This window comes from Cydia strobilella, chromosome Z, assembly GCF_947568885.1.
Source record: "Cydia strobilella chromosome Z, ilCydStro3.1, whole genome shotgun sequence".
Taxonomy (NCBI): Eukaryota; Metazoa; Arthropoda; class Insecta; order Lepidoptera; family Tortricidae; genus Cydia; species Cydia strobilella.
The window spans coordinates 58,400,678-58,428,544 of NC_086068.1; the positions used below are offsets into that span (position 1 = coordinate 58,400,678).

Genomic DNA, 27,867 nt, shown 5'->3' on the forward strand with positions numbered 1-27,867 from the left:
CGTCCGGCTGCAACAACTGACGCGCGTGGACTGTCAAGAGCGACGGTCAACCTAGACGCTTGGTCGGGGTTCGGAAACGCGAAGTACGCTGGTCCATCTTAGTGGGCCAGTATGATGGCCCATCGTGTAGAGGAGCCATAAGACATAAGGTCCAACTCAACAACTCACTTCCGAGGATCGCCAGACGTGGCCAGCTGGTGTTTCAGCAGCGACCGTATCACGGCCAGCAGCCGCGTCCGGTCGGCCGGAAGACGGCAGCTGCCGTACAACCCGGCCACCAGCGCGCACGGTAGAGTGGGGGGCATGTGTTCTTCCCCCAGGAGAAGGCAGAGGGAGACGAGGTGGGGGGAGTCGCGCAGCCATCCTAGCAGTTCGCCGAGGGCTAAGGCTTCCTGTGAAAGAAAAAAACTTGTGAGAAATAATTATGAATGAAACTTAAGAGTAACGGACTTGAGTGGACCAGGACGGCCACGTTATACATCAAAAATCACTTGCGTTCCTATGTGTGAACGGCACGTCTGTACACGCGTCATGCATCATAGTGTGAGTAAGTTGCTTAAAAATAGTACTGAGCGGCCGGCTAACGGCTGTCAATCTGCTGTCGCGGGGCGAGGTAATTCGAGTCGGGGCGGGGCGGTGCGTGGCCGTTCTGTATGATAATACTATTACTTATTCTGTGCATATAGATAGAAAATTTATAGAAAGACAATATATTTAAAAAAACCGGCCAAGTGCGAGTCGGACTCGCGTTCAAATGGTTCCGTACATTACACAATTTAAACAATGTATTTTTTTATGTGAAACGTGAGTAGAGATGGGCGCCGGCGGGTATTTTACCGGGAAAATACCCGAAACTACCCAAACTACCCGATATTATATATTATATTATATATACCTATAGATACGGGTTATCTACCCAAATTGTTGGGTATTAATAATTTGTTCGTACAATTGAAAAGATTCATTATATAAATTTAGATATATCAATATTATTAACTTATAAATATGAAAATAAATTAAAAAAAGTATAGAAATCACAATCACACGATATTTTCAGACACAATTAATATATATTTTTCGATGAGTTCATTTTGTTAACTGTTTTGTGGTTTAGAAATGTTAAATTAATAAAGCTATTTTAAGAATAAGAATTTTATACCGTAATATTTACATTTCTTTGTTAATGGGGAAGGCGGCTGCCAAACTTTGCTACTAGGTGGCGCCACTAGTGTTTGTGACATGCATAGACATAGTATAGTAGTTATAGACATGAAACTGAGCGACCAGGGGTAAGAGAAAGACATATTCATGTATTGACAGGTTAATGTATGGCAGCATAATCCTTTTTCTCTTTCACTTATAAATTTCGGTATTTCGCCATCGCCTCCTACCTATGCTGCCATAACCGGACCATGAAAAAAAGCCCGGTCGGTGATAAGGACAAAGCATGGCACTATTTTCTCTTATAGGAATCGCAATAAGACTATTTTTCTCTATGAAAGAGTGTAAGGCCCTTGGTGACATGACATTAGTTTGGCCCCACATTTCTTTGAATAAAAAAAAAGATTAGTTTGGGCTGTGGCGTCGCTTGACAGAAAATGAACAAAACACTTTTTGTCTTCGGTTACCGCGATAGTTACTCATGAAATAAAACTATGAAAACGGATCACCCGTTGACCACGAACGCTGTAAAGAGTTCGAAACGTCGGGATGTATTATAAATTCAATATACGCGATATAATCCGTTTTCATAGTTTTATTTCAAAACACTTTTTATTTGGATCGTAATATATGTATTAACCTGAAATAAACAGGAAATCAATTTTAAATGTTGATATTGTACATTTTCCTTGATATTTTAAGCATAATATTTTCGAGTGAATACAGTACATAGCCAAATATACTTAACCTTTCTATGAGGTCTTTTTTAGGGTTCCGTACCCAAAGGGTAAAACCGGGACCCTATTACTAAGAGTCCGCTGTCCGTCTGTCTGTCACCAGGCTGTATCTCATGAGCCGTGATAGCTAGACAGTTGAAATTTTCACAGATGATGTATTTCTGTTGCCGCTATAACAACAAATACTAAAAAGTACGGAACCCTCGGTGGGCGAGTCCTACACGCACTTGGCCGGTTTTTTTTTATTAGATCGTGCCCCTTATAAAATTTTAAAATTATACCTGACCGGACCTTTTTTTTTATACCACGTCGGTGGCAATCAAGCATACGGCCCGCCTGATGGTAAGCAGTTACCGTAGCCTATGGACGCGTGCAACACCGGAGATATTACACGCGCGTTGCCGACCCGTACCTTTAGTCTAAATAAAAATGTGCCTCGAAAACAGTACTTGGAATTCAAGAGCGATAACAGAACACAATGTAACATGATTACTTACGTTTATAACAAAACAATGCTGCAATATGGTTGAATTTAGAATAGGTACATGAACTTGTACTTATGGATAGTATAGAAAGGATGCCAATCTCTTATGGCAGAATTGTAGCAAAAGTGACCGCTTTCCGCTTTAAATAATAGTTCCTAATCTGTCCGGTGGCGCTGGTTAGGCTCTGGGACATGAGTATAACATGAACCATATAAGGCAACAAATAACCCGACGAATTTCGAACTATGGAAAAGACCACCCATGGAGACTATATAAAGGAGCCAAATCTCTATGTATGAAGTGTCCATCAAAAACAGTAATTAGGCGGCGCCACCATACACTGAAATACTACCAAAAACAACCTACGTAATTTGGTCGGGTTATTTGTTGCCTTATATGGTTCATGTTATACTCATGTCCCAGAGCCTAACTAGCGCCACCGGAGAGATTAGGAACTATTATTTAAAGCTAAACGCGGTGACTTTTACAACAATTCTGCCATAAGAGATTGCGATCCTTTCTATACCATCTATAAGACCACCATCTACACTAGCGCCCCTAGCGGCGAATTCATACGCGTTAGCCCTCATTGAATTACATTGGCTTATAACTTATTTAACATCATAATTTTGACACTTACAGTACCGGCCAATAATATATCACCTTTGATTGTTTTAGTATGAACTTGTATAGAGTAAACAATATAGGTTAATATTGTCTTCGGTTACCGCGATAGTTACTCATGAAATAAAACTATGAAAACGGATTATATCGCGTATATTGATTTTATAATGTTGACCACGAACGCTGTAAAGGGTTCGAAACGTCGGGATGTATTATAAATTCAATATACGCGATATAATCCGTTTTCATAGTTTTATTTCATAATATAGGTTAAATTGTAGATTGCATATTTTACTAGTCATTTTATACAAATATATGATGAATATTGCAATGAAATACTGTGAATTAGAATAGGACACTCAGCGTAGTATTACCAAAAATAGATATAACTCCGTAATAGATGGATGTCTAAGGAAAAAACGTGCCTCGAAAATGAAGAAAATTTGATTCTCGTTCAGAGGGCGCTACTAGTTTTGGCCTACAGTCGTATAGATGGCGTTGACGGTTTCGTTTGTTATTTAACAATTTTAACGCATATCAGTGAAAGAACATGGGTCAAAATCATAAAAATAATTAATGCAAATAAAAAAAAAACATTTATCTATATTTAAATACATTCTATCGTATTTTTATAAATCTTCATTTTTAGTTTTAAAGTGTGTCGACAGATGGCAGTGAATTTACTGGGGTTACAAAATTTTACTATGACAGTACCGCTCTAGTATAAGTTACTCTATGGTATTACTAAAAAACCTCTAGTAAAAAAAATAAGTTAACAATACATTAAAAAAAAACCTCTATGAAAAAACCATTACATGAGACCAATTTTTCTCATCGCCCGTACAAAGGAATACTACTAGACTACCTAAAACAGTGAGGTGGAAGTCACCCACAAATATATAAATAAAACCGGCCAAGTGCGAGTCGGACTCGCGCACGAAGGGTTCAGTACCATTACGCAAAAAACGGCAAAAAAAAATCACGTTTGTTGTATGGGATTAAATATTCATTTTATTCTGTTTTTAGTATTTGTTGTTATAGCGGCAACAGAAATACACCATCTGTGAAAATTTCAACTGTCTAGCTATCACGGTTCATGAGATACAGCCTGGTGACAGACGGACAGACATACGGACAGCGGAGTCTTAGTAATAGGGTCCCGTTTTTGCGGAACCCTAAAAAGTTATACCGTAAAAACATGCGATGCGAGGTGATATATTATTGGCCGGTACTGTATATTAACACACCGATTCGCACTGCACTTTACATCACTGTAAACTTTCAAAAAGATAGTTATTTATTACTTTTTAGGGTTCCGTACCCAAAGGGTAAAAACGGGACCCTATTACTAAGACTCCGCTGTTCGTCTGTCTCTCTGTCACCAGGCTGTATCTCATGAACCGTGATTAGCTAGACAGTTGATATTTTCACAGATGATGTATTTCTGTTGCCGCTAAAACAACAAATACTAAAAACAGAATAATATAAATGGGGCTCCCATACAACAAACGTGATTTTTTTGCTGTTTTTTTCCGTAATAGTACGGAACCCTTCGTGCGCGAGTCCGACTCGCACTTGGCCGGTTTTTTATTTCTATTTATTTTTACTACTCATTAAAATAGTATTTTATACAATAGTGATATAATAGAGAGCATTTCAGTCGAGTACCGTGTTTAGGCCACGAAGCTTGCTGAGTGGCCTAATGAAGGGGTTGAAAGTTTGTATCGAAAACAAATAATATTTATTTGATTGAGGGACTTAAAATTTCGTAATATTTAAGACATTGTGCCAGACAAATATCAAATTATAAACCCAACGACAATTTTTTGTTGCAAGGTAGGATTAAAACAACCAACATAAAATTCCACGCGAACGAAGTCGCGGGCAGCAGCTAGTATTCTATACAGCCCAGACAACGTCATAACCTTTATCCAGGGTAACATTTTACTGGTGACCGATTTCATTGTCGGAAAATGTTTAGTGAAGGACTTTAATATGTGTTCAATGCTTTACAATTTACATAATCGGTAAACATGTGCAAACATGTCATTAGGGCTTACATACGTCAGAGTACTAGACCTTTATACCCATTAAAATAGTATTTTATACAATCGTGATATAATAGAGAGCTTTTCACCGTGTTTAGGCCACGAAGCTTGCTGAGTGGCCTAATGAAGGGGTTGAAAGTTTGTATCGAAAACAAATAATATTTATTTGATTGAGGGACTTACAATTTCGTAATATTTAAGACATTGTGCCAGACAAATATCAAATTATAAACCCAACGACAATTTTTTGTTGCAAGGTAGGATTAAAACAACCAACATAAATTTCCACGCGAACGAAGTCGCGGGCAGCAGCTAGTATTCTATACAGCCCAGACAACGACATAACCTTTATCCAGGGTAACATTTTACTGGTGACCGATTTCACTGTCGGAAAATGTTTAGTGAAGGACTTTAATATGTGTTTAATGCTTTACAATTTACATAATCGGTAAACATGTGCAAACATGTCATTAGGGCTTACATACGTCGGAGTACTAGACCTTTATATATTTCAAGAGTTGGTTAACGCAAACACGAAAATAAATTTAATAAGACATGTTTTCGTGATTTTTAGGGTTCCATACCACAAAAGGAAAAAAACGGAACCCTAATAGGATCACTCGTGCGTCTGTCTGTCCGTCTGTCAGGGGTCGGAAACCGGTATTTGCTCCATACAAAAATACCGGTATTATTACGTTCTTTTGTTTATAATTTCATTTTTAATGGGACGTTTTAATAATGCAAAATTGTTTCCTAAATACATGATTCAATCCTACGTAATGAGCATAAAAAAATTCAAAATATTGGTCTATTTCGGGGTTTTTAAAAAATACCGGTTCCGAGCCCTGCCGTCTGTCCCAGCCTATTTTCTCGGAAACTACTGTACCAATTAAGTTGAAATTTGGTACACATATGTATGTAAGTTTGTGACCCAAAAGACGGACATGTAACGTAAACAAATAAAATATAAACATGGGGGGTAAATGAGAAAATTAAAGAATAAAGTTTTTCAAACTATATTATGTTACATATCAAATGAAAGAGCTCATTGTGGGAATCTCAAATATATATTTTTTTATAATTAGAGGATAAACCGTTTAGAAGTTAAAAACTGTAATAGTTGTCATATATTAAAGAAAAAGTGACGAAACCCTCCAGTGGTGAAGGCCGGATTTGATTCATCTATTACAGTTTTTAATTTATATATAGTAGTGTGACTACTTAAAAAAACAAAAATCAAAATATTTAATAAAATAATTTGATTTGTTCCCAAACTTGTTCTTAGTTTAGAAGTTATTCAAGAAAATAGGCATAAAATGACAATTCCCCCCCTTTATCTCCAAACTACTGAGTATAAAATTTTGAAAAAAAAATACACAAAATAGTTCTTCACCTGTAGATGACAGGAAAACGTATTAGAATCGTGTTGTCGAGCGTGAGTCGGACTTAATTACGTAGTTTTTGATCCATGGTCACTGCCATTAATTTTTTAATTTTTTATTTATTCTATATTAAAATCTTACATTAAATCAAACAGAAAAGTGCCGTGAAACCCTATCGGGTTTGTATCGACACTGCATTCGTGGATACATTTCACATTTAAACATTGTTGTGTTGCGATATATAGGATAAACATTATATAAAGTTAAATGAGATTACTTAATTACAAGAAATATTATTATCGGCGGGTAAAACTAAATAGCTCCCACTCAAGTACACAACCGGCCGTGAATCCCTTATCACTGGGCGACTTACTCGTAATTAGGCGAATCGCTTTCATAATTGAGCACTTAGTGAACCAACTTAGAACGTTTAGCCAGTTGAGAACTTACCCTTAACGTAATTAGGAATGTAACCGGTAGCAAATGGGCGCAACTACTTATGTGCAAAATGGCCGATGTACAACGTAAACGTTTAGCTTGTGAGAGCTTAAATCGATAGAATTAAGGTTCAAAGTTGAGTGGAAATAAATAGGTTTAGGTCTTTTTGGCTCTAGAGAAGTACTGAAGGCAGCATTTCTGAGTAATCGAACGGTATATTGATATGGGCTTTGATCACATTCTGAAAGCTGAGGGCCTTACGCGAATAACTAAATTTCGTTTATGGTCCGAATGTTGTTGGCTGTTCAGCTAAATTTGTTTAGAAAACGCTTAAATTTAGATATTACATAGACAACAGAACTAATTTATTATTAATAAGCATCACTGAAAGGGTCTCCACTCAGCTTAATGTCAAGATACCACTTACGGCCCGGCCACGAGGCGGCGGCAGCGGCGAGCGGCGGCCATAGGTTGGAGCGAGACACAGCAATCGGACCTTTCGTTCCCACCTATGGCCGCCGCTCGCCGCTGCCGCCGCCGCGCGATGTCGTGGCCGGGCCGTTTTAAGGATCTCGACGCTGGTCTTCCGTGGAAACCCTACCGACAGAGCGCGATTTGAATATTATTCATACGATTTTTTTTACGAGAAAAAAAGTCAGCGTGGTGAAACAGGGTTCTGGTGGAGGCAGGACCTATTGTGTCAAAGTCAAGTTAAAGTTATCGATTTAAGCCACCAGGTGGCAGACCCTGTGACACACGGTATTGTAATTATTGTATGCATTCTAACTCGGCAAGGGCATGGCGCTCGTTAGTGAATTATATATGATGTTTGTATTACGGCCGCACGTTCTGCTAGGTTGCCTTTTGTATGTTGATGTCATTATTGAGCTAAGGGGCCATTAATCTTAGAAAAATTTAAAGGATAATCTGGATAATGCGTTACAATATCTACAACGCATCAAGCTACAGTTTAATAAAGTTTATGCCCATCGTGTAAAATCACTTAATTAGTGTTGCTAAGATTAAGATTAAGGATATGATCAAAAGTAAGGACATTAGGGAAAGAACGAAAGTTATCGATGCACTATAATGCGTCAAGAAAATGAAGTGGAGATGGGAAGGACACATAGCACGCTCGAGATGGGCCAAGCGAGTGACAGAGTGGAGAGGACCAGGGAGTGGGGATTGGGGATAGACAAGCGGGACGCCCGCTCAAGCGCTGGGTTAACTATTTATTAATCTGTGGCTGGGTGGATGATATTAAGAAAATTGCCGGCATGGGATGGCCCCATGTGGCCCAAGACCGAGACAGGTGGCAAAAGCTGAAGGAGGCCTTTACCCAAAATAAAAATACTTACAATACGAAAAAAAAAGAAACTACATATACAGAAAATTTTGAAAAACTTGACAATCGCCGGGTCCACCAGGTCTCCGGGATGGAGAATGCTGTCGATTCTGAGTAGAATGAGCACAAGAATGTCCAGATCAATATTTCTTTTAGAAAACACAAATTTCGTCAAGAGTACGAAACCTAGAGCTGGACGAAAACTAACGCACCTATCCTATATTGCTAAAGAATTTATGAATAAAAAATTTGTTGTAAGTCATGATTGCTTGGTAGGGTGACCAGAAGGCTGGCATTGCCCCTCTAGATACCTGGATAGCAATACTGATTCTCCGAGTTTACAACGAAAGTGTAGAGAAAACACGAGTCGCTTAAGGCGGTTCCCTGAGCCAGAAGGCGAAAAATCTCCTTATATGATCATGTTTTTCTAAGAGGCGTTGACATTTGTAGACGTGGAAAAAATATATGTAGTTCTTGACTATATTTATCTTTAATAACATAGCTTCCAATACACGAATTATGACACTTCGCTCGATACATTTAATTCCCAAAGTAACCTCTAACTCGGACTTTTAATCAACCTTTACTCGGTTATTTATTATGTGATACTATAAACAAAAAAAGAAGAAAAAACAATCTTAACTTCTTAAATAGTAATTTCATAGCTTTTGAATTTCGATATTGTAAGGTAATGTTTTAATAAAAAATAAAAATCGACATAATTCGATCAATATTGACACTTGGCGCGCATGTTCTTTCCCGTTCTTTCTTGCGAAATGTGACAGTGACAGCGGCAAACCATAGGCAAACCGATGGATGGAACGGCCTTAAGGGGATCCCATGCCCCAATGACCTTCGATCTGAATCCCTTAGTTTTCTTATGTTTTTTGTAGCTTATCATATTAACAGCAACAGTTTTAAGCAGTATAGTATCCCATATTTACTTCGAAGTTCATTGTTTTCGAGATATTTGGCATAAAAGTTGAAAAATCTTAGGTCATAAAACTGGTTTTCTGGCCATAACTTTTAATTAATCAGTTTAAAATTAAAACCTTAGACAAAAAAAGACGAACCCAAATATCTAGATTTCGTATATGTAGGATCTTTCACAGCAATCGAGATACGAAAAAAGTGTTTTTTTAGATAGTGTTTAAAAAAATCATAAATAGATAAGTATTCATTTCTTTCCAAATCCGGTAGACAAAGGATTGAAGAACCGACAGCCGTTTGTCTTATTATTCTATATGTAGAGCAAAAGTAGGAGATACGATTCAAAATTTCGATGAAAACTTCGGGTAGCCCCTTAACTTCAAACTCAGATAAATCCGACAGTCAGATTGAAGGATTTTGGTATTAAGAAAAGGTAATAGGGTAGATATTTCCTGAGGGTTGAATGGATTTATCCGAGTTTGAAGTTAGGCAACACACATTTCAAAATTACAAAATTATATGTAACACACAGACCCAAAATGTTTATTTAAAAATATTATGTAGTGTACTTTCAATTCCTGTACTCGAGCCAGTGCAGAACTGGTCCGAACAGAGCGGCCGGCCGGCAGAACAATCGGATAAGGAAAAAATGTGTTAATATGCGCTCAGTGCAAAGTGTCGGATTGTTGTAATTTAAATAATAGATTACTTAAATTGAGCATGTTATGAACTTTCCTATGTTGTTGTTATATTTTATTATTGTATCAAATCTACTGCGGATGGTGTACCGAGACAAACCTTACTGGTTTAACGGTACTTTTGTAATTAAGTTGTATATTATGTATTACCTGATTAAAATAAATAATTAAATTAAAAATTGTTGACTAAAAAGCCGCATGTACGTCACCCCTGTCATGTACTTATATTCATAATCATTGTAGGATTTCATAAGCTTAGTATGTATGATAGCTGGTGAAATTCAATCCATACCATAATCAACCTTATGTTTATATTAGAATGATACCTATACACAGTACAATGATATCATAGTCATGCCTGTTCTTGATTCTGCATAAATGAAATATATTCTATCACTCTAAGAACAAATTAAATTATTTTCTATGAAAATATTTTAATTTGAGGTTTTTCAAGTAGACACTACTATTTAAACTATAAACTGAAATAAATATCATATATGAAGGAAAAAATGACCAAAGCCTCCAGTGTCCAGAGCTGGAATCAAACCAGCGTACCCCGTTTACCGGACAGGTGCCTGAACCGCTCGGCTATCCGGCCACGGTGGCATGGGTCGAAATTTCCAAGTATTTGACAATTCCCGAAGGCTTTGGTCATTTTTTCCTTCGTATATGATATTTATTTCAGTTTATGAAATATATTGTTCAGTTTAAAGAAATCTTTATTCTCATAAGAATTACAATAAATTCGCATACATGAGAATTGTACATATTAAGTTATAATAGGTATTGTTATAATTTTTTATTGCCTTATTTTTTATTTATTTATGTTTTATTATTGATAGTGACATTTATTTATTCTGTGTAATAATTGGTATCTGTGAGTTCTGTGACTTAACAATACTGATAATTTTGCCGACATTTTTATAATAACATGTTATCCTCAACTTAATATGCCTGTTATGCACAACTGTTTAGTTTTAAGGTTTTTTTTGTTGTATACCGTGTAAGCGTTTTGGTGAAATACTGTTAGCTTGTGGGAAATAAATAAAATGAAATGAAATATCAATGTTACTTAAAAAGTGGGTGGACATGTAGGGCAGTGCAACAATTTTGAGTTTTTAACACATTTTAACTTGGAATACTTAATTGAAAGTACAAAATTATTGCTTTGATGTTCAGTTTTGATAATTGTTTAGAATAAAATTCATACTTTCACAATTAAAAAACAATTTTGAATAAATATATTAATAAGGGGTCACTCGCGTATTTTAAGTCGAAAAACGCTTGACATCGGTACGGAGTGAAACATGTCGAGCGTTTTTCGACTTAAAATACGTGTGACCCGGTATTATATTTAATATTTCTGTGTCTCATGGAAGTTTTATTATAATTTTTTTGAATAAATTTGATTTCTAAGGTTCTAAGCTTATGAACAATATAAGATAATAAACTGACCTTGTATTTTAGTACTTTGTATATGTCTACGAAGGTTGTACCTTCGAGTGAGCTGACTCTCTGGCAGGCCGCGACCGAGTCAGCCTCGCACCGAGAGTTTATCAGGTCCGTGAGATTCTGTCGTTGTTGAGAGCATATCCAGGCAGCCTGTAGCAATTCTAAGGCACTCTTCTCCACTTCCTCGTTAAGGTTTTGCAGCAACTGCCTTTCTGAACTTATAAATATCTTCTCTCGAGTCAGCTGGTTGGCCAACTCGGCGATATTTAAGCAATCATCTGTCGTCGACTGCATCATACTTCTTTACAATAAAATATATTACAATTACACATGTCGTAAATAGTTTGATTTAGTCTTGCCTGCTTACAAGCAAAGCAAATAATGCGATATACGATAAATGCAAGCTAAGTGAATGAATTGAATGGCACTTTCGTTCTGAAGGAAGCATACGTCAAAATGTTAGGGGCGTTAGGGGTGTGAGTTTCGTAGGAAATGATTACATCAACTGGAAGAACGAAAGTGTTAAGTCGCTCCACACTCGTGCGCGAATCGCGGCGCGGTCTAGTTCGCTAATCCGCGAAATCGACTCTACACCTCTACACTTGCGTTCGCGGCTTCGCGCCGCAAAGTCTGGAGCGACTTTAAAGTGTGCGAGAAATTATGATATCAAAGAAACTTATAAAGGGTCCTCCACACTCATGCGCGAATCACGGCGCGAAGCCGCGGACGCAAGTGTGGAGCCTAGTTCGCGATTAGCTCCACACTTGCGTTCGCGGTTTCGCGCCGCGATTCGCGCATGAGTGTGGAGGGCCTTTAAGCGTTATGATTAAAGAGCTTATTTATTACACTATCCTAATTTAGTGACTAACAAGAGGGACGACGCTATACGTGAGAGACGATAGGATGTATCTCTTATTAGTCATTATTCTGAGTGTGTTCTAAGTCTTATCGCGTCTCACCAGTGTTGCCAACTCGGAATTTAAAAAAATGCTAGACTTATGTCTAAATGAGGGCTAACGCGTATGAATTCGCCGCTAGGAGCGCTAGTGTACGTGGTGCGCTAGGGTAAAAAAACGATTGCCCTCATTATGCCAGAATTATGCTAAACTAGCAAAAAGCAGAGCTTTTTAAGGGCTCGCGGAGTTTTTCTGCCTCTTCATCATATATTTAAGAGACTCTTGTTGGTGAAGCGATTTCCATGCATGTCGGTTCTCTGCCTTCTTCTTGACAGCCTAATACGACGACGCGACGACGCCGTTGAGTTTTTACTTTTTAGGGTTCCGTACCCAAAGGGTATAAACGGGACCCTATTACTAAGACTCCGCTGTCCGTCCGTGTGTCTGTCTGTCTGACCGTCTGTCACCAGGCTGTATCTCATGAACCGTGATAGCTAGACAGTAGATTTTTTTTACAGATGATGTATTTCTGTTGACGCTATAACAACAAATATTAAAAACAGAATAAAATAAATATTTGTGGCGTTCTCAATCAAAAGGTACCACTTTTGCCAGCAACCGCTCGATGTAAGTGTCAAGAGGGACTCTACGTGTTGGCTTCGGCTCCACGCAAGCCTCCTAAGTGTCCAGAGCCATTGTTCCGCGATGGGTGAAAGCATAATTTTCACCAAGTTATGCCGTAGGCTCAGGGCCGGATCTAGGGTAGAGCGAGTGGAGCGGGCGCTCTAGGCGCCGGATGGCAAGGGGGGCGCCAAAATGGCAAATAAGAAAAAAAGGGTAAAAAGCTAAAGCTAAAGGGTAAAAAGAAGGGCGCCAAAACCCCATTTCGCTCTACCCTGATCAAAGACTCGGGCCGGCACTGTGTAGGCTGTAAGTATAATTCGCGTTTAGAGAGCTGTTTTCTATGCTTCTGTTAAAGGTACTTATAGATAGTTACCTCATGATGACTGACGCTCCAATAGAATAGTTTTTCTACCACTACCTTCACATTTTAATATTCAACGATTTTGTTTATTATTGTAACCAGGGTGCGTAGCCCGCATGCCTATCGTTTCCGATCCGTAGCGAAGGAAACGCAGCTGTCACTGTCGCACTAATATGGAAGAGTGATAGAGAGACAGCAAATTCGGCCGAATTTCACCTTCCCATACAAACGGAGTTTCGTTCTCATTTTAAAACTACATGTTGAATTGTAACGAAACTTGTTACGATCCATAACCATGTTTCACTTACCACAGCAATATGAACTTTTTGAAATCTTAACAATTCTTGAAACGATTTAAGCTTGCCTAACAGACTCTGGGCATTCCATTGGATAATATTTAAACTAATGGAATTACTATAACTAGCCATAATTAACAAACTGTAAAAAACCTTTAATTATACTTGAGTCTGAAAAGAATCCTGCCGCCAGAATCACCAGCCATTCCACACATAATTTAATAACGCTTTGAATTTTATCTTGGATACTTATACTATTTAGGAAAATCACCTCCTTTACCCGTCTTAACAGCTCGTTAAATGTCGTTTTCCGATCGTTCTCGTTCTCGTGAGGTCCATTGACATTGTTACTTTGAGCGTTAATTTCTGCATTCCACTCTATCTTGGGAGGGTCAACAGCGGTTTTCTTCCTTTTCTCGTTTTTAGCTTGAATTTTTATTTTTTGTTCTGACGATCCAGGCTTGGAAGTACCAGGTACTGGATCCTGAACTTGATGATTCAGAATAGGATTGACTCTCCCTTCTGAAAGATCATTACTGTACGATAAAACACATGGCGATTTATCAGAGCCTGGTGGAGGACTATGCTTGACTGGAGGGAATGAGTGACTATTCATGTACGGATTTTCTTCCTCCAGTGGTCTTGGTATAGGGGCTGCGTAAAGGTTCAATGCCTTTCTGTATGTACAGTTGAATTCGGACATCAACTCCCGTAGCTTCCTCTCTTTCTGGTATACTGGGCAGATCTTCGCCATCGATATGTGGTTACCACGGCAGTTGACGCACTCGAAAGTTGCAGTTACGCAGTTGGGATGATCGCCTCCGCATTTAGGGCACATAAATAATTTTGATGTACAATTTCTAACGCTATGACCAATTTTCCAGCATTTGAAACATTGGTTCACAGGGTGAACATAGGGCTCTACTTTAATTCGTAAGCCATCTACGTAAACGAAAGGTGGCAGCTTCGAGCACTTGAAGGATAGCCGTGCCACCTCACTCGGGCACCAATGGCCATCGCCTTTATCTCGACGGTTTAATCTTTTGACTGAAATGACATTCTCAGTGCAAGACACTAACTTTAGTATATCTTCCTCGCAAAGATCAAGGTCTACGTTTCTGATGATGCCATAGCTCAGTCCAATCTCCATTGGTCTGTGTAAAACCCAACCTTGTTTAATAATGTTTTCACATTGAAATATTTGGTACATATTTTCCTTGTCAATAAACTCCAGCCGAATTTTATAAGGGTTTAAATATTTTATTGCACAAATACCTTTAATGTTATTTTCTTTTAAAAAACGAGCCATGGCAAATTGTTTGGGTAGTTTTTCTTTATTCGAGATATACACCTGAAGGTTAGCTTTGTCGCTGTCATCTTGAGCCATTGTGATGTTTCTCTCCTTTTTCCTTTTCCTTTCCACTGTATTCCACTCTGGCTCTCCATCTTCACTCCCATTTTCCTTTTCTCTATGTCTTTTGATAGTTTGCCTGCTCATCTCCATCTCCATCAAATGTTCTTCATCATCACTTTTGTAATAGTCGGAATCATCATGGGAATCAGTCGGCAGTCTTACCTCCTGTCCCTGTGCCATATTTTTAATTTTGAGGCTATACGACGAAATAGACTTTGTCTTTGGGAATTTATCTGGCAAAATATTACTAGACGTAGCGTCTTGCCATTTCAGTGTTTGGCCGAGGGCCAACTCAGAGTCCTGAGAATCAGTATCAGTATGTGGTAAACTAGAAAATGAGTTGCTAAGGGCAATACCCGCTTCCTTGTTACTTCCAGCAATCTTGCCATCTGTTTTAGACTTATATTCGCTAATGGGGATGCGGAATCTGGTCTTAAGGTCGATATCCGGCCTTAATCTGCGGGCTGAAATATCGCGGCAGATATCGTTCCTGACAGTTACAAACGCAGCGGGAGACGGCGGGGTCAGAACTGGAGGGTCTGTTGACCCTCCAGGATCGCCGAGGGAATCATTCTCCATTTATAAAATTTTAGGTTCAGTAAGAATACCTACATAAATGGGAGAATAGATCTAGCTACACCAGGTGCTAATCTGATAAATTTAATATATTTAAAAAAAAAAAATATTCGCGTTTGACGCTGTCAATCGAATGAACCACAATCACATCGTAGCTTATTTTTGAGCTTTTATTTTAGCCCGGCTATTTTGCTTTAGTTATTATTCTGAGGGACTAAGGAGGGAACAATGTCATGAATTCGACGTTGTCATTTAGTTCATTCCATTCCTATCGTTTCTTTTAGCATAATAAAGCCTAAGATTCAGGTTTATTCTTTATTCTCATACCATCTCACTTCATTTTTAAAGTTTTTGGTTGCCTAAGTAAACCACTGCTTAAGCAACCAAAAACTTTGAAAATGTAGTATGTAGCTAAGTAAGAAAGCAAATGGGAGAAATTTAAAAAGGGATAATTAAATTATTTTTAGAACTAGTAAATTTTTGTACTTTATAAAGGACAAAGCTTCCTCCACACTCGTGTTCGTAGCAGCGCCGCGATTCGCGCACGAGTGTGGAGCGAGCTTATTCCTAATTTGACCTGTCATGTCATACTATATTAATGTACACAATCTGTGGCACTGCGTCTATAGTCTGTGGTCTCATGGAAGGAAATAAGGATATCCTTGGACTGCAGCTCTTTTTTGATTGTGAATTTGTGTATCAAACAATCAATGTAATTTCACTAATTTCTTAAATGTGTTTAATCGTAGGGCAAACGTGTTATTTATAATGTCGAACCACACAATAGATGGTAAACTGAAAGGTTTAGAAGAGCGCTTCCAGAACGAGTTGCGTATGCGAAAAGAAGGTTCTTTTCATAGTCAAGGTGCTCTCGGATCTAGTAGACCTGGCAGCGGACGGAGGCCTAACAAGCCCTGTAAGTACTACCGATTATATACCGATTTTGGATATCTAGTCGTGAAAACCCATTTTAGCCATTGGCTTTATCCAATTGTCGATGGAGTCATGGTCGTGTGTTTTTTTACGTAAATACATCATTTTGTGTGCTCTAAATTTGATTAACGTATCCACAAGACGCTGATGTTTTGTTAAAAATAAAAACTACAATGGAAATCGAATACGAGGAAATTAAAATGCATGTGTTTTTTTTAAAACATGACTAAGTATACAATATTATTTCTTGAGGGGACTTTCAATTAACAATTCAGACAAAAGTATATTTATTTATGGAATGGAGTCAAATATCAGAATGGTAATTGTATAACAAATCCATTTAAATATATTAATATCTCACGGAAGTTTTGTTATTAAAATCCATTTAAACTCAAATTTCAATTGTTTATCATAAAACTTAAAAAAAAAATCGTACTTCTAACAAAAAATGCTGTAGAGTCTAGTGCAGACACGTATCATTTTCTGCACACCTTTAAGAACAACAATGACCTTCTTTCAGAGCATGAGAAATGAAAAATCAATTATTTAGCCAATGAGCATTTAATAAAGTTGAGTTTTAGTAGTAGTTATGAACCACTTTCCTGATATCTGACTCAGTCGAATTTTGGATGACAATGCAAACTGAACTTGCTACCAAACGGAACACCTTGACGTAAAAACGCACACATCGAGACTAGGCTCATAGAATGTTCTCCACAAGTACTTTATAGACATGCACATGCAGCTATTAAAGTGTGTCACAATGTTTTTTGACAGAAACTTGTATAATTTCAATTTCTTTGGTGTTTTTATTGTGAAATATCTGAGATTTGCATGAAAACTGATTTCATTGTTTTGCAATAGTCAAATTTTGATGATGATTTGATGATTTTTCTGAAATTATTAATTTTCACTAAACATATAACGCATTGTTAAGGTGTTAGAGTGTGTGTTGAGATATTTTGACCACCTGGGCAGCTCCGATATATCTGATAGTGACTGTACCTTGTCACAAACAATAGTATGAGGTCCCTAGCGCCTTTCATATTAATTGTCACTATAACAAGGTACGAAATGGTACGGAAATTAAATTATTTTACTGTATCTATAAAAAGACGGGGTTTGCCGAACCCTGTCCTTAGGAAATAGGGGCTTCAGACTGGAAAATGCTTGTGAAGCGCTGCTGGCCTAGCGGTAAAAGCGTGCGACTTGCAATTCCGGAGGTCGCGGGTTCAAACCCCGGCTCGTACCAATGAGTTTTTCGGAACTTATGTACGAAATATCATTTCTTTTCGGTGAAGGAAAACATCGTGAGGAAACCGGACTAATCCAAACAAGGCCTAGCTCCCCCTCTGGGTTGGAAGGCCAGATGGCAGTCGCTAGCGTTAAAACTAGTGCCTCCGTCAATTCTTAGGATTAGCGTACCCCAGGCTCCCATGAGCCGTGCAAAGAACGTGAAGATGATGATGAGACTGGAAAATGCTTGTTTTGTAAGAAAAAATCACTGTTTGTTGCAGTATTCGGCAAAGATATACCGGCGTTCCCGCCGCGGTCGCCACATGCGGCGGAGACGGAGAACAGGATGAGGGAGGTCCACAAGGTATGTTACATGTAGGCAGATTACATTTCATTAAATTATGACTAATTACAGTTCCTAACTGAGCGTTTTCCAAAAAAAAATTTGAAAACCTGGTTCTTATAAATCAAAATCACTAGCATATTCAATCCTGATGCAAAAAAAGTCCCAAGAATTTGTATGGAATTTTCAGTTTCCACTATGTCACACTCATACAAGTGAAAAGAGATTTCACACTAGAATGTGACTTAATGGAACGGATATTTTGGGACATCTTTTTTTAATGGTAGGATGGGTAATGCTGACGATTCTAAGTAGAATGAGCCCAAGATAATCCAATCAGGTTTTCAGTATTTTTTTTTAAAAACGCTCAAACTTACATAAAAATTGTTTTGCAATTCACTCATACAGTAATTTCTCTAATTGTGTTTTTTTTTCTTCAAATATTGATGTCCGAGCGTAATGATTTATTTATATTTATCAGGATGATTGGTAATTTGAGACAGTCTTTTAAATAGTTGATCAAATGATGTATTAGAATTCTTCATATGGTGATGAAACAAAATACTATTGCTATGCTGCAGTAGTAGACTAAATTGTTATGTGATCAGGTAAGCGGCAACCTGACCGTGAACAACGTGCAGTACCGCTCGAACGTGGACGACCTCATCCACCTCGGCGAGCTCGGCAGCGGCACCTGCGGGCATGTAGTCAAGATGCTGCACAAACCCTCGGGCGCTGTCATCGCCGTTAAGGTATGTAGTCAGGTAACCTGACGGACAGTACCGCTCGAACTTGCACCTCATCCACCTCGGCGAGCTCGGCAGCGGCACCTGCGGGCATGTAGTCAAGATGCTGCACAAACCCTCGGGCGCTGTCATCGCCGTTAAGGTATGTAGTCAGGTAACCTGATAGACAGTACCGCTCGAACTTGCACCTCATCCACCTCGGCGAGCTCGGCAGCGGCACCTGCGGGCATGTAGTCAATAATGATGCTGCACAAGCCTTCGGGCGCTGTCATCGCCGTTAACGTTACGAAGGCTATTTTCCCTGAAATATTAATAATTAACCTTTTGATGTAACTAAAAAAATACATAAATAAGTATATACTGTTGATAAAGTCATGGTTGTCCTTTTAAAGAGCAAAATTACGAAGTAATGAAGGTAAAATGGTTTTCCCCTCACCTGCTCGGAAAGGCCGTCTTTTATCATTTAAAACGAGCGGGAAAAAATGTATTTTATACACTAGTGGGGAAAGTATTTTGACCTTGGATGGAGCGTGTTTAAGTAGCTTTTGACAGATAACAAAACGTAAAACGCTCATAATAATGGTTCGTTCGATATTAATTATGATTAAATAAATGGTTTGGGAATTTAATAAAAAATATCAAATATAGCTTTATATAATGATTAAGTCATAAACCTTAAAATTCCATAAGAAATATTCGTTTTTATATAATGATGTTGTATATAACTGAACGCACAAGTTGAGTTGAAAACTTCCCACCGACTCGACTCACGTAAAAATACATCACTTCCAGAGTTTTCTGTTACAATATCGTAAAAAAATGACTGATTCCAGTGATGAAGATGATCTAACGCTTGTGGATGTTGCAGCACTTTCCTCGCTATAGTGAGGCGAAAAGTATTGTGTTACACACGGGTGCAAAGTTGTATTTTACTTCTCGCGTGTTGAAACATATATATACAACTTTGCACCCTTGTATAACAAATAACTATTGTTTACATTATTTGCAAGCTCTATTGACGACGACTTTAATTAGCTTCGTTTGTTGACAGCAAATGAGGAGATCGGGCAACTCTGAGGAGACGAAACGCATTCTGATGGATCTTGATGTCGTTTTGGGCTCACACGACTGCCTATACATAGGTAAGTGGGATCGGAAGCTAATATGTGGTTTGCAATGACAAAGTTTAGCAATCTCATCGTTATATTAAATATATTAATAACGGGTCACTTTCAAGTTGGTGCAAAGTTAGCTTAGGCGGATTCTGAATATCAGTTAACTGATGCTGTTCATGTATGAAACATGTTTTTAGGGTTCCGTACCCAAAGGGTAAACACGGGACCGTATTACTAAGACTCCGCTGTCCGTCCGTCCGTCCGTTTGTCTGTCTGTCTGGCCGTCTGTCTGTCACCAGGCTGTATCTCATGAACCGCGATAGCTAGACAGCTGGAATTTTCACAGATGAAGTATTTCTGTTGTCAGAGGGCGGTCACGCTATACATCAAAACTCACTTGCGTTTCTATGTGTATTCGGCACGTCTGTACACGCGTCATGCGTCATAGTGTAAGTAAGTTGCTTAAAAATAGTACTGAGCGGCCGGCAAACGGTCGTCAATCTGGTGTCGCAGGGCGAGGTAATTCGAATCGGGGCGGGGCGGTGCGTGGCCATTCTGTATGATAATAAATAAATAAATAAATAAATATTATAGCACATTCTTACACAGATTGACTAATTCCCACGGTAAGCCTAAGGAGGCTTGTGTTATGGGTACTCAGGCAACGATATATATAATATATAAATACTTAAATACATAGAAAACACCCATGACTCAGGAACAAATATCTGTGCTCATCACACAAATAAATGCCCTTACCGGGATTCGAACCCAGGACCATCGGCTTCACAGGCAGGGTCACTACCCACTAGGCCAAACCGGTCGTCACTACTAATACTATTACTATTACTTATTCTGTGCTGTTGTTCCCAGTGCGTTGTCTCGGCTGCTTCGTAACCGACGCCGACGTGTGGATCTGCATGGAACTGATGGCGTCCTGCTTCGACAAGTTGCTCAAGCGCCTCGGCGCTCCCATCCCCGAGGCGATTCTCGGCAAGGTCACCGTCGCGGTAAGTTGTCGTTTTTGAGGTTATTGACCGTATTACTTGTAACAAGGTCCTTTAAGTAAGGCTAAAGAAAACGCGTCTATGTATACACTACCGCTCAAAAGTATTTAGGCACCCGCAATTTTCACCATACAATTGTATACAAAAATTCTTTTCAAAATCATACTGTTCGATCGCAGGCAAATGACTCTCTTACATGTTGGATTGAATTTTTATTTAGGTAAATATATTGAGCCTCAAATTGTTGCCAAAGACATCCCTTAAAATTTCGAGTTTACTTTATGCAACGATTTAAAAAACCCTTATGTACTAGTTCATACAAAATAAAACGATTATGTACTGGAAAACGATTTACGGATTTTTTTTACGCTTGCCATTTGGTAAATAGGCAATGTACACGAATATTCTGCACATCATTTTGAAGCTCGATATGTCTGTTAAATTTAAAAAAGTAAACTGCACAAAAAACTGTTACCCGACTGCGACTTAGCGGTATAGTTCTGAAAGTCGATTTTGTATATAATTGTATGGAAAAAATTACGAGTGCCTAAATAGATACAATTTAGAGGAATGATTGAACCTCCTTTTTACTACAATTTTTACTTGTTTCGATGATTGCGTTCATTTCATCCGTCTCTAACTGACTTGATGTAAAGTTATTTATTTACTTTCAGACGGTGAACGCACTATCGTACCTGAAAGACACCCACGGCGTCATCCACCGGGACGTCAAACCGAGCAACATACTACTGGACGAACGCGGGAACGTGAAGCTTTGCGACTTCGGTATCAGCGGGCGACTGGTCGACTCCAAGGCTAAGACTAGGAGCGCCGGCTGCGCGGCGTATATGGCAGTATGTTTAGTAGACTCTATAACGGTGTAGTAAGGTTGATATTAACTAGCAACATACTACTGGACGAACGCGGGAACGTGAAGCTTTGCGACTTCGGTATCAGCGGGCGACTGGTCGACTCCAAGGCTAAGACTAGGAGCGCCGGCTGCGCGGCGTATATGGCAGTATGTTTAGTAGACTCTATAACGGTGTAGTAAGGTTGATATTAACTAGCAACATACTACTGGACGAACGCGGGAACGTGAAGCTTTGCGACTTCGGTATCAGCGGGCGACTGGTCGACTCCAAGGCTAAGACTAGGAGCGCCGGCTGCGCGGCGTATATGGCAGTATGTTTAGTAGACTCTATAACGGTGTAGTAAGGTTGATATTAACTAGCAACATACTACTGGACGAACGCGGGAACGTGAAGCTTTGCGACTTCGGTATCAGCGGGCGACTGGTCGACTCCAAGGCTAAGACTAGGAGCGCCGGCTGCGCGGCGTATATGGCAGTATGTTTAGTAGACTCTATAACGGTGTAGTAAGGTTGATATTAACTAGCAACATACTACTGGACGAACGCGGGAACGTGAAGCTTTGCGACTTCGGTATCAGCGGGCGACTGGTCGACTCCAAGGCTAAGACTAGGAGCGCCGGCTGCGCGGCGTATATGGCAGTATGTTTAGTAGACTCTATAACGGTGTAGTAAGGTTGATATTAACTAGCAACATACTACTGGACGAACGCGGGAACGTGAAGCTTTGCGACTTCGGTATCAGCGGGCGACTGGTCGACTCCAAGGCTAAGACTAGGAGCGCCGGCTGCGCGGCGTATATGGCAGTATGTTTAGTAGACTCTATAACGGTGTAGTAAGGTTGATATTAACTAGCAACATACTACTGGACGAACGCGGGAACGTGAAGCTTTGCGACTTCGGTATCAGCGGGCGACTGGTCGACTCCAAGGCTAAGACTAGGAGCGCCGGCTGCGCGGCGTATATGGCAGTATGTTTAGTAGACTCTATAACGGTGTAGTAAGGTTGATATTAACTAGCAACATACTACTGGACGAACGCGGGAACGTGAAGCTTTGCGACTTCGGTATCAGCGGGCGACTGGTCGACTCCAAGGCTAAGACTAGGAGCGCCGGCTGCGCGGCGTATATGGCAGTATGTTTAGTAGACTCTATAACGGTGTAGTAAGGTTGATATTAACTAGCAACATACTACTGGACGAACGCGGGAACGTGAAGCTTTGCGACTTCGGTATCAGCGGGCGACTGGTCGACTCCAAGGCTAAGACTAGGAGCGCCGGCTGCGCGGCGTATATGGCAGTATGTTTAGTAGACTCTATAACGGTGTAGTAAGGTTGATATTAACTAGCAACATACTACTGGACGAACGCGGGAACGTGAAGCTTTGCGACTTCGGTATCAGCGGGCGACTGGTCGACTCCAAGGCTAAGACTAGGAGCGCCGGCTGCGCGGCGTATATGGCAGTATGTTTAGTAGACTCTATAACGGTGTAGTAAGGTTGATATTAACTAGCAACATACTACTGGACGAACGCGGGAACGTGAAGCTTTGCGACTTCGGTATCAGCGGGCGACTGGTCGACTCCAAGGCTAAGACTAGGAGCGCCGGCTGCGCGGCGTATATGGCAGTATGTTTAGTAGACTCTATAACGGTGTAGTAAGGTTGATATTAACTAGCAACATACTACTGGACGAACGCGGGAACGTGAAGCTTTGCGACTTCGGTATCAGCGGGCGACTGGTCGACTCCAAGGCTAAGACTAGGAGCGCCGGCTGCGCGGCGTATATGGCAGTATGTTTAGTAGACTCTATAACGGTGTAGTAAGGTTGATATTAACTAGCAACATACTACTGGACGAACGTAACGTAAAGCTTTTAAGAATTCAGTAACAGCGGGCGAAAATTAAAGAGTAATACGTCATTGTTGGAAGAGAGGTAATGTGTGACGACAGAACTGAGACTGCATGTGTTTGTTTATTTATGTTTGATAAGCAAGGTTCCTTTTATACGCTTTTGTTGGGTCGAGCTGTATGTAACTATGTTATGGAATCTAAGGTAACTAATTTAACCATCTTCCAAGGATTGTAGCGTCATGAAAATTGGCAGCTGTATGTAGTTCTGATGACAATACAATAATATGGTACTGTCGAACTGATCTGATGATGGAGCCGGAAGATGTGAAGTGGAACTTCATGATGGAATCGACTAACTATGTAATGGAATCTAAGGTAACTAATTTAACCATCTTCCCGGTTTCCGATGAAGCTAAATATGTGCATATGTATGTAAGTCGGGTGACAAAGCAATATTATGGTACCATTGAGCTGATCTGATGATGAAGACAGGAGGTGGTCATAGGAACTCTGTGATAAAACAACGCAATCTGATTGTGTTTGGGGTTTTTAGAATTGTCTCGATGAGTTTTGGTTGCCTGTGGAAAAAAAGTACAGTCAGCGATAAAAGCTTGTACCAAAAATGAAATTTTTGCCAAAAACTTATTATATTGCTAGGGTTTATCGACCTTAATATCAACCTGCGTGCATTCCCACCACGTTCACGATGATACGCTGCGCACAAGGGCCTGACACTCTTTGATAGAGAAAGATAGTCTTATTGCGATTCCTATAAGAGGAAAGAGAAAATAGTGCCATGCTTTGTCCTTATCACCCACCGGGTGGCATCATAGGTAGGAGGCGATGGTGAAATACGAAAATTTATAAGAGTAATTGAGAAAAAATCCTATGCTGCCCAAATTTTATATAAATATTCTTTCTCTTATCGGTCGCTCGTTGGCGCGTCTATAACTACTTGTATATACTATGTCTATGGCTGCGCACCGCGACGTTGATAGAGTTAAATAGCGCTGTTTTTAAATTTCAACAGTAATATTCCCGTTTACCGTTAGTAATTATCTATACTATTTGCAGCCTGAACGAATCGATCCGCCGGACCCTCAAAGGCCCGACTACGACATACGCGCTGACGTCTGGTCGCTCGGCATATCGCTGGTCGAACTAGCCACCGGCGTGTTCCCCTACAGGAACTGTCAGAACGATTTCGAAGTGCTCACCAAGGTAGGACATCTCTAAAAAGGCTGAATTAAGTTAGAGCTATGTGCCTGTGCCACGGCTCCCCAAACGATGCACATGCTTTCCTGCACAGCGAACCCGCACACATGCTCCGAGCAAGATCTACGGGACGCGACAGACTGGGCGTTAAGCGACGCTACCTTCTAGTCCCGCTTAAGAGCCCGGTAACGATTTTAAGAGCAAAAATGTAATTTTGACACCCACCCGCTATCTTCAGTCACCCGTGAACAAGATGCATTTAACTGCGTCGAAATATCGAGAGCTCGTAAACAATACAAAAGGTAATCACGGTCTATATCCCGGTCAATATAAGTCTAGTGAAAAATGTTAAATTGATAGATTTAGTCGTTGAAATTGTACACCTTTTGTTACGTAACATCTAACAAGTATTGGTTTCTATTAGCACCGCCGATTAGCACGTCTTCTCATCTTGCCTTTTTATAATGAGGTCGAGAGCGTGGGTCACCGGTAAATATGGGGTGGGCCAGTGATATATTCTCTTTTCGTATTGACGTCTTTAATTAAAATGCATTTATCATTGGCCGAGAAGAGAAAGGGGCAGTTTCTAAACATTCATCAAAAAATTATGCTGGTAAATTATACAAAATGATGTATAAGAACAGTTTCAGCGAACGTTTTAGATTGTTTAAGTATCAAAATTACGTTGAAATTATGTAGATTTTCAGAGAATTGTCACTTGTTTTGAAGTAATTTCTGGAGAACATTGATTTCGTCTAACTTTCATTTACTCTACTTCAAGGTCAAAATAATAAAAATGTAGTCTATTAAAAGTAGAGTACAGAATACAAAATTACCATTTTTAGCAGTCCAAACTTTACGAAATTAACAAATAAGACCGACAAAATTAGTGCTTTACGCGCGTTTACCTAAACGTCCATCAGGAAAAAAAACATTACTTATTTAGTGTTTAAAAAAAAAACTATTAAACGGCAAGAAGAAACCAGTACTTGTTGTTTCTATTACGTAACAAAAAAGGTGTACAATTTTACCGGCAAAATCTATCAATTTTACATTTTTGCGACTAAAATCGATACCGGGCTCTTAATATGAAACACGAAATCATCGACACGAGAAGAAGATGTTATTTTCTTCTAGCGACCCGTCCCGGCTTCGCACGGGTATTTCAACTAATTCACACAAAACCTTTACAAATTATACATATAAACCTTCCTCTTGAATTACTCTATCTATTAAAAAAAACCGCATCAAAATCCGTTGCTTAGTTTTAAAGATCTAGGGACAGACATACATACTGAGCGGAAAGCGACTTTGTTTTATACTATGTAGTGAAATATGTTCTAGAATAAATGGTTAGTCGTTGAGCTCCTCCCAAGCATCCTGTAACGTGACTATTAATATTGCACTGGCAACACTTTGCTAGCTAAATTCATAGTGCGACTGAAGGACTTGTATCCATGGTCATGAAATAAATTAAAAAAAAACATAGTGAACGAATGAATACGTTACATCCGGTCGGTGACAGAGTTGTTATATATTCTGGGTGCCGGTTGACAGTTGACACTTCGGAACGAGATGTCTTCGCGTAAGGTTAGTGATACTTTGAATATATTAGTATTTGCTTTGAATAGTTGAATATTTTGTATAATAAATTCGTTAATTGTTGTTTAAAACTATATTTTACCTTTGAAATATCAGAAGTAGGGAAACGTTGCGAAAAAATAAACTTTTCGTACGTACCACGCCACTAGCTCGAACGTTATTGAATTCAAATTAAATTTAAAAAAACGATTAGCTATACTAAAAATATTTGCGAAAATAGAAATAATTTTAATATTTAGACATTATATCGAGTACTGTTTATTTTAAAAATAATCTGTTAGTGAATTGATGCATGTTGGTTTTAAATTGAAATCCTACCGACGTCATTAATTTTCTTTTTTTTTGAAAACGGCCAGTTATTGCCAAAATATAAGTGAAATATTAAAGAACTAACATTATTATATGAATTTATTGTTTTTCATAATAATTATAATACATTTTGAAGGAGATGACCATGGATTAAAGAGAAACGGTTGACAATTTTTGTTTCTTTATTACTTCAAATATCGATAAAATACAAAAATATAGTTAACTACAGAAAGAATAAATATATTTATATAGATTATGTACAATTAATCGTGAAAATAAACAGACATTGATTGGATGTATATGGATATAACAAAGGAAAAGATAACTTTACAACAACGTGCTTTTTTGTGACTTACCCTCACTAATTAATATAGTTGCCTCATAAGTTTCGGCCGATCATGTCAGTGTTTTTTTATGGAACACCAGATTTTTTTGTCGCGATTTCGGGATTGGCTCATTTTTAGGGGGAAAGGGTAAAAACGGGACCCTATTACTAAGACTTCGCTGTCTGTCTGTGTGTCTGTATGTCTGTCTGTCTGTCACCAGGCTGTATCTCATGTACCGTGATAGCTAGACAGTTGAAATTTTCACAAATGATGTATTTCTGCTGCCGCTATAACAACAAATACTAAAAACAGAATAAACTAAATATTTAAGTGTGGCTCCCATACAGCAAACGTGATTTTTTTGCCGTTTTTTGCGTAACGGTACGGGACTCTTAGTGCGCGAGTCCGACTCGCACTTGGCCGGTTTTTAAAAAGTATGGCCAGACATAACAAAATCACCCTGAATTTACATCACGTGCATGTAATACCTAGTTTTATCTGAGTTTTATACATTTTTCAGGTATAGCCGTGTGTAATTTTACGGTTTTACCTATTCTCGTACTAATTTTAGCCATTACGATTATTATGTTTCAAAGCCAAGCGCCAAGGTGTGCCCTTGATAATTCTGTATATGAAGGGTACACTGCAAGAACATGTCTAGTCACTTTTTTCGGAAAATGATATTTTCATCTCTAAATGTACAGCTCTTATTGAACCATTAGTTATATCTTTTGCTACCACTGTATAATATATGTAACACAACTTTTTTTTTAGTTAAAAAAGACCTGGTCACGGAATTACTATACATTTTGACATGGTGCCAAATTTTAAATGATTATTACTTATTTA

At 39.0% G+C, this 27,867-nt stretch overlaps 2 protein-coding genes across 2 annotated transcripts in view; one reads left to right on the forward strand and one right to left on the reverse strand.

Moving 5' to 3' along the window:
• Positions 1 to 11,603, reverse strand: part of LOC134755223 (receptor-mediated endocytosis protein 6 homolog) — a 61,372-nt gene extending 49,769 nt beyond the window's left edge. Inside the window, exons 1-2 of the mRNA XM_063691747.1 lie at positions 11,304 to 11,603; positions 169 to 392 (exon numbers count right to left, since the gene is read on the reverse strand). Of these exons, the coding sequence (XP_063547817.1) occupies positions 169 to 392; positions 11,304 to 11,597 (518 nt within the window). The 5' untranslated portion in view covers positions 11,598 to 11,603. The remainder of the gene's footprint in view (positions 1 to 168; positions 393 to 11,303) is intronic.
• Positions 11,604 to 16,093: 4,490 nt separating this feature from the next.
• LOC134755229 (dual specificity mitogen-activated protein kinase kinase 7-like) overlaps positions 16,094 to 27,867 on the forward strand; it is a 53,667-nt gene continuing 41,893 nt past the window's right edge. The window contains exons 1-7 of the mRNA XM_063691752.1: positions 16,094 to 16,383; positions 17,918 to 18,000; positions 18,588 to 18,731; positions 19,777 to 19,867; positions 20,714 to 20,850; positions 21,522 to 21,701; positions 24,641 to 24,787. Coding sequence (XP_063547822.1) covers positions 16,236 to 16,383; positions 17,918 to 18,000; positions 18,588 to 18,731; positions 19,777 to 19,867; positions 20,714 to 20,850; positions 21,522 to 21,701; positions 24,641 to 24,787 — 930 coding nt within the window. The 5' untranslated portion in view covers positions 16,094 to 16,235. The remainder of the gene's footprint in view (positions 16,384 to 17,917; positions 18,001 to 18,587; positions 18,732 to 19,776; positions 19,868 to 20,713; positions 20,851 to 21,521; positions 21,702 to 24,640; positions 24,788 to 27,867) is intronic.